This window comes from Bison bison, unplaced genomic scaffold (assembly GCF_000754665.1).
Source record: "Bison bison bison isolate TAMUID 2011002044 unplaced genomic scaffold, Bison_UMD1.0 scf7180017864192, whole genome shotgun sequence".
Lineage (NCBI taxonomy): Eukaryota > Metazoa > Chordata > Mammalia > Artiodactyla > Bovidae > Bison > Bison bison.
Window position 1 is genome coordinate 4,373,926 of NW_011494764.1, and position 7,635 is coordinate 4,381,560.

The window sequence follows — 7,635 nt, forward strand, 5'->3', positions numbered from 1 at the left end:
TCTGTGAATGGACCTTCCCTGACGAGGTCCCTCCTACACCCAGGAGAGGACGCAGGCGCTCACGGGTCCCCTGTCTGCCTCAGAACCTGCCTGGGAAGCTCAGACCTAAGCCAGGGGTCAGGGTCCTACATCTGCTCCTGCCATCACAACGCAGCCTTCTTGGGGTCCTTCATGCCTCACATGTGTCCGTGTGGGGGAGGGAGCAGCTCCTTAAGGACTACCTTCACACTTATGTCTATGTATGTGGGGGCAGGTCCTGTAAGGACCATGTTGCCCGCTAGCCATCATTACACAGCTGTCTTGGGGTCCTTCACACCTCGAGTGTCTGTGTGTATGGCGGGGTTGGGGGGCAGCTCCCATAAGGACCACATAGCTCAGCCCTCACCTGGCCCACTCCTTGAGCTCCCGGTGGGACAGCGAGTGGCCCTCTTGAAGGGTCACCACTGCGGTGACCCGCTGGCCCCATGTCATGTCTGGAACTCCAATCACAGCCACGTCTGTGGAGGAAGCAGAGGGAGGGATCTCAGGACACAAGAGGACGAGCACTGAAGGCTGCAGGAAGGGCCCAGAGAAGCCCGAGTGGCTAGAAACGTGGGCACAGGGCACCCCTAGGGTGTCAGGACAGCCCGGGACACCACCACTCCTGACCACGGGGTCATGGCCTGCACTGGCCAGCCTGGACCTGAGACGGGGAGCTGCGAGGGGAGCAGAGGACCGGATGGTGTGCCTTGACACACACAGGAAGCCACATCTGGACCGGTCCCAAGATGGCCTGGGAAGCCGAGGGCAGCTGTGTCAGCCGAAGGGCAGGGTCACAGGGCGACTCACCGGTGATGCTGGGGTGGGCCAGCAGGAGCCGCTCCACCTCCAGGGCGCTAACCTTGTAGCCGCCGCTCTTGATGATATCCACAGAGGTGCGGCCACGGATCCAGTAGCAGCCATCCTTGAACACTACTGTGTCACCTGGGGAGAGGCCTGGGTCAGCTGGTTGGGTGTGGCCCTGTGTCTCGGGGCGTCTACATCTCTCTGGAACAAGCCGGCCAGTGCCACGTGGACAGCTGGGGCCTTGCGTGATGCCCACACAGACGCCTATGTGGCCACATCCCACAAGGACCATCGTGAAATAGCCCACAGCTTCCCAGGACCACAGAGGCAGGACGTACAAGCCATGGGGCCTCCCTGGGTTCCAGCCACAGAAGGGCCTGGCGTGGGCATCAGGGTAGACCCTTCCCGACAGGACGTGGGCCACACATGGTGTCACGTGGGGGATCTGGCAGGAGGAAGGGACCCCCCCTGCCATGCTCAGTGTGGGTGCTTCCCACCCCAGCAAGGGCACAGGGCACATGCCCACTGGGGCATCGTGGGCACAGGGGGAGCAGGGCTGAGGGTGAATGCGCTCACACAAGTGTGCACGCATGTGTGAGACTGGGCACATGGGAACGCCCGCCCGTGCTCTGAGAGCCGCACTGACGCACCACCGTCTGCTCTCACACACTTCACGCGGGTGATTAGCTAGAATAAATCAATATTTCATGATACATTGCCGTCCAACGCAGGAGGCCCATCCATCAGCTCGCTCTCCCGGAGCCCAGCCGCGCGGGGCGCTCCAGCCTATTAAACAAGATGGATGGCTGTGCCCAGCTGGCCGCGGCGGGAGCTGGGCTCCTGAGGTGGGGGCCCTCCTGCCCAACATGAAGCAGGATGAAGGGGAGGCCCTGGGAGCCACCGCGGTCCCGGATGCATGATGGGTAGGTGGATGGCGGGGAAGGACGCGTGTGACAGGAGTGACAGGCAGGTTGCAGGGACAGGACGCAGGGTGCCCCACCCCCCGAGGCCCACCAGGGCCCTGGTACGCGGCTCTGGCTCTGGCCGTGTCCCCTCCACACAGGACGGTTCCTCCATCCCTGAGTATCAACCCCAGCCCAGGGTGGTCCCTCCTGTGGCTTCCAGACCTGGCTCCCACTGGCCTCCGCCTGCCAGAGACCCAGGGGTGTGGGGGTCACTGCCCTGCCCTGGGCTCCGCATCCCACACCTAGTCCCACCAGGGACACCCCCAATGCCCACACCAAGGCTAAGGTGGCCTCAGGGCCCCTGGCCACAACACCTGCACCCTCCTTGCTCTGATGTCAACTAAGCCCAGGGCGAGAGCTCCCAACGGCCACACCCACGTCCTCTGGCAGACCCCCCCAGCCACGCCCCTTGCCCAGGGGCACTCACACCCACCGCCCACCTGCAGCGTCTGCTTCTCCACCTGTCCGCCCGCTGCTCCGCTCAGACATCACTCCCATGGCCTCACTAGCTGCCTGGCACCCCGCCTCGACCCTGCACACCAGGTGGTCCACTTACTGACCTCCTCCAGCCACATGAAGAGCACTGAGACTAGGGTCTTTGAGCAAAGCCAGCCCCGAGATGGCAGGGCTGGTGGAAGGACATACGGACGATGGACCGGGGAGGTCCCGGGCCTGTGTGCTGGGTGAGGGAGGCCCTGCTACTCCCTGGGGTCACCGTCAGGCAGGAAGTAAGGATACACGTCATGGAGGTCCTTGATTCCCTGGTGGCCTCAAACTGGTCACAACATCCTCATAAGAGGGAGGAAGACGGAGATTTGAGACAGACAGACGGACGCAGAACATGAGGATGGAGGCAGAAGGTCCCGGTGGGTCTGCGCCCCTCGGCATAGCCCAGCAGGAGGCCAAGAAGAACAGAAGGAAAACGGACACACGACACCTCCCTTGAGCGGGGCCTGCCTCAACACACAGCTCAGATTGCTCCCTCTTGAAATAAAGTCAACAGCAACTGGTTTTTTTAAGGCACCAAAGCAGAGGGGACGGGAGAGGGCGTGTTGGGGAGAAGACTGGCAGCTGGAAGGAAGGTAGACAGACTCTGTGGACCATTTACAGCCAGGCTGGCAGGTACCCTGGGGGAGGCTCAGAAGATGGCTGAGAGCAGGGCGCAGGGGCACTGGCCCTCAGTCCACGGCTGCCGCTCACGCTCTGGGGACAGAGCGGGTGGACAGCAGCACGGAGCCCACCCCCAACCCACCTCCTGCTCTCAGCCCCCGACCCCCGCTGGACATCGGAGAGGAGAATGCAGCCATCAAGCGCACTAGTGAGACGAGGACAGTCAGAGCCCCAGAGGCAGGGGGCTTGTCGACCAAAGGGCTCCCAGGGCAAAGGGACTCAAGAGGGGGGAAAGGTCACGATGCACCAGGAGCAACTCGGCTGCAGCCAGCAGTGCCCTTGAAAGCTGGACACTAGAGCTCTGTGCCCAGCTCGGCCCAGCCAGACGAGTATGCCGGTGACACAGCTCTCCGGAGTGCACCTCCTGCTGCCCACTTCAGAGGCTCCTGGGAACATGGCCCGAGCCGAGGAGGAGGACTCAGGGCTGCAGGGACAGACGTGACCCTGGAGGAAGGAGGTGGGTGGAAGCTGTATGCTGGTGTGGGGGAGGGGGAGCCCTGGGGAATCTCTTGGTGGGGCTGGACAGACGAGCACCCCAACTCAGGAAGCCCCGAATAGTGTGTCCACTGTCTGGCAGTCCCTGGGTGGCCTCCAGCCGCCAGCATGGACACAGCTGGGGTACGAGGGCTCCTCCCCAAACCTGACAGACGGCTGGAGTCTCCCAGCTGCCCGTATGGGACCTTGATGAAAACAAGGACCCTCTGCCCAGAGGCCTGGGCCAGCCTGGGCAGACACGGAGGCCAAAGGGCAGCACCGAGGCCCAGCAGGAGTGAGATGGGATGGGACCCACTGTCCGCACAGGAGCTTTGCCAGGTGAAGCAAAGCAGGGTGTGCCAGAAGAACACAGAGAAGCAGGTCTCGGCGACCACCGGGGAACAAAGGGTTTCACGAGACACACAAAGTAAAGCCCACACAAAGGGACGGCCGCCAGGCAGCACCACAGTCCGCCACACGGGCTGTGCCCCGCGGGGTGGCCGGGGCCAGTGGGTCAGCAGTCTGCCCGCACCGCACGTCCTGGGGGTCTGGAGGGCCCTGCCGGGGGGCGGGCATGTGCTAATCATTCACGGTCAGCGGCCGCAAAGGGGTCAACATCCTCCAGCTACACACGCTGTCACACCCTAACAAGAAACCCTGCCTGATCAATATGTTGCCTGATTCCTGACTGTTGTTGGTCACAACGGATGCACAGGTTACGGAAAAAATGTGTCAGAGCTGAGTGTGCACCGGGTGAGCGCGGGGCAGGTGAGCCTGGCGCAGGGTGACCGCGGGGGGGGGGGGGCCTTCGTCTCACACAACTGAGAGCGTCTCACCCTCACCTGTGGCGGCGGAACTCACCCAGGAAATTCTGCTGAGAGAAACAAAGGCCTAGAGGGAATCATGCAGAGACAGCAGCCAGTGTCCTGCGCATGGTGCGCAAACCTGTCCGTGACGGCTGTGCATGCCCGCAGACACGCGTGTGTGGCACATGCCAACAGGGCTCCCTGAGGCCGGGATCACTCGGGCCGTGGGTGTGGAAGGCTCGCAATCCTCTGCGGGTTGGACGCACCCGAGGCGCCCATGAATCCAGCAGCAAACGAGGGGTCTATAAACATCGGAGCCTACACCTCTGTCTGTGAATGGATTCCCAGGAGCCCTCCTGACATGCACCCCGCCCGCGGGAGCCAAGCACCCACCCCGCAGCACTGAGCGTCAGCTCCAGAAGAGTCTCTGCCAGTTTGGTGGATGGAGTCTGTCTCCATACTTGCCTTTCACCACTGGGAAGTGAAACAGTTTCTGCATTTTTATGGCCGACCGCACTTCCCCTCCGCTTGCCTGTGGCCTTATTTTCCTCCTGGGCTCTGGGCGCAGGGGGCCACTCTCTCAGCCTGGGTCAGCCCTCATGTCCCAGGCTCCCCAACCTCTCAGTGGACCCCACGCTCAGCCGAGTGTGCAGAGGGCCACGGAACGGCTCCCTTCTGTTTTCTGCTGGTGAACCTTCTTTCTTAGATAAATACCCTTTAAAGTTTTTCTCTGATAATATCATTGTGTTTTCGTTAACAGAAGAAAAAGGGATCATCAACTCAGTGCCAGGTACCCTGTTACATCCTGGTGGGCTTCTTACACACCCTACCCCAGTTACCTGAGCTCCTTCCACAAATGTGTGGGTTTATTATCAGGGATGCTCCATCTCCTATGTTACTAACAGCAAACTGTGTGATGAAACCTTTAAAGGGTAGAGACTTTGTCTCTTTTTTCATACGCTTAATTTAACTGTGGCTGTGCTGGGTCTTCGCTGGTGGGCAGGCTTTTCTCTAGTTGTGGCGAGCGAGCAGACCTCTCACTGTGGTGGCCTCTCTTACTGCAGAGCCTGGGCTCTAGGGCACATGGGCTCAGCTCCTCCATGGCATGTGGGATCCTCCCGAGTCAGGGATGGACCCGTGTCTCTGTTGGCAGGCAGATTCTTTACTCCTGGGCCACCAGAGAAGCCCCAGGAGATCTTCTCTAGAATAAGGCAGAGGTGATGTTTCTGTTTCCTTGTTCAGTTGCCAGTCACTCTACTGCGTCCAGAGGGCAGGACGATTGCGGCGCTGGCTCAGCTCAGGTCTGCATTCCCATATGCGTGCCGTGTCCCCATGTCTGTCCCGTGTCCTCGGCTCTGTCTCGGTCATCGTCTCTGTCCCAGGTTGTCTGTGTCCTCATCTCTATCTTTAGCTTCATCCTGTGTCCTTACATCCATCTGTCCCGCATCCTCGTTTTTGACAGCGGGGTCAGTGTAAAGCCCTGAGGAGGGAGTTCGGGCATCACCGTTCCCCCCCTCCCCGGGGGCCAGCACTGAGCCTGTGCACACGCACGCGTGGAAGGCAGGATGCAGTCAGGGTCATCATCGGGGGTGCTCCAGAAGAGAGGCTCTGATTTCCTGCCTGAACAGCAGCCAGGACCCCAGGGGCTGGCAGGGAGCTCCCGGCAATGGAAACTGAGCTCTGTGCAGGCCGGGGAGGGCGGCCTCTCTCCCCTCATCCTCTGAGAAGCCCCGGACACAGCCCCCTGCAGCCTGGGCCAGAATGTGTGTGGCAGGAGGGCTGGTCGGGGAAAGGGTTAAGTTTAATTCATCCTGATTTCTACTTAATATCCCGCTCGCTTGCCCCGCAGGAGCGGCAGCTGTGCGCTGATTGCCGCGCACATTATGCAGCCTGTATCACTAATGGCCTGTGACAAAGGCACGCGGCTTCCAGGCCTCACCCCCGAGAGCCAATTAAACACACAGACTCCCTTCCTGTTTGCTGTGCATTACAATGAAATTAAACTGAATTTCAAAATCATTTTCTCCTAAAGACATCTCTTTACGATAATTAATGCATGCTATTCCTTTCAACTGAAATATTCATCACGACCAGGGACTGAGACGTGTTATGCTGACTGCCCCTCACTTTGCACGCTGCTGGCCCAGCATGCGCGAGCCCTGCTATTGGCAAAGTCCACAGGGCTTTGGTTCCTGTGCTTTTAAAGAAATAGACTGCAGCTTTAGCTGAGTTTAAAAATAAAGGAAGATGCCCACAAAGAAGTCAGATTTCCAAGTTAGGATGCTCAGAGGGCTCCAGGAGGGACACACAAAAGCAGGATGAGCCTAAAGTTGTATTTCTTAAACCCTGCGTTTAAAGAGCAGTGGTAATCTTGTTGCCACCAGGCCGGCCTGTACGAATTCAACGTTTACAAAGGGAAGCTGGAATGCATGAACAGCTGCCCCGGCCCCGGGGCTCAACCACTGAGCTCTCTGCCGGTACCACCCAGGGCCCCTGGAGCAGGCCTCTGCTCTGCTCTGGGGAACTCTCATCTGCCCCCTCCCCTCCTCGAGCCCCACCTGATGGCCCCCAGCACCCCAGGACTGCTGGGGGGTATGCGCATGGCCATGCTCTGTCACCCAGTGACCTGAGGCCCACGATGGTGGCAGACTAGAGAGTGAATTCTACCCTGAGAACCCACGCTGCCTGAGCCCATGAAGACTCATGTGTTTGCCTCGGCCTGGAGTGGTTCCCAGGGGGTCACCAGGCCAAGGGCACGACCACTGCCTCTCCCACCCCCAGACGCACCCGTGTGCCCTCATGGCTGCGCATCACTCTCTCCTCCGCTCTGCTGCCCACAGAGGAACTGTCAAGAGGTGCGTTTCTAATTAGGAGGCCGTCTCATGATGACAGAGGAGCAGGCCTTTCTTTTGGGAAAATATTGCTTTAAGATTATTAAGATAATTGTGACATAATGCGTGCTCAGCATGCAAGTTTTAGAAATTCAGATAGGCAACAAGCAAAGGACAAATGCCCGGAGCCCCTCTCCTGGCTGTCAGGAACTGCTGGGAGTGTCCTGTGTGAGCACACACCAGTGAATCCCGTGCAGCTACAAACTCGAACACTTCCAGTATCTGCAGAATTGGCCTCATACTCGATGCGACCAATGGGACCAAGGAGAGGGGCATGGGGGTCGGGGCGGGGGGGTGGTGAGGCACCTCAGAGCAGTTTCTGGGTGCACGGACGTCGGGGGACCCCTGCCTGCCCTTGCACAGGGCCCCAGGCTCTGGCTACACACACTGTGCAGGCAGGTGACAGAGAGCAGACTTCAGGGGACCAAACCAAACCGCAAGCAAACTCCTTCTGTGGGGGTGGGGAGGGCTACAAAGCAGGGGGATGGGGATGGGAAGGCAGGG

The 7,635-nt window shown here is 59.9% G+C and overlaps 1 protein-coding gene across 1 annotated transcript in view; it reads right to left on the bottom strand.

Moving 5' to 3' along the window:
- ACSF3 (acyl-CoA synthetase family member 3) overlaps nt 1–7,635 on the bottom strand; it is a 42,580-nt gene that overhangs the window by 2,207 nt on the left and 32,738 nt on the right. Inside the window, exons 8-9 of the mRNA XM_010843949.1 lie at nt 829–963; nt 386–497 (exon numbers count right to left, since the gene is read on the bottom strand). Of these exons, the coding sequence (XP_010842251.1) occupies nt 386–497; nt 829–963 (247 nt within the window). The remainder of the gene's footprint in view (nt 1–385; nt 498–828; nt 964–7,635) is intronic.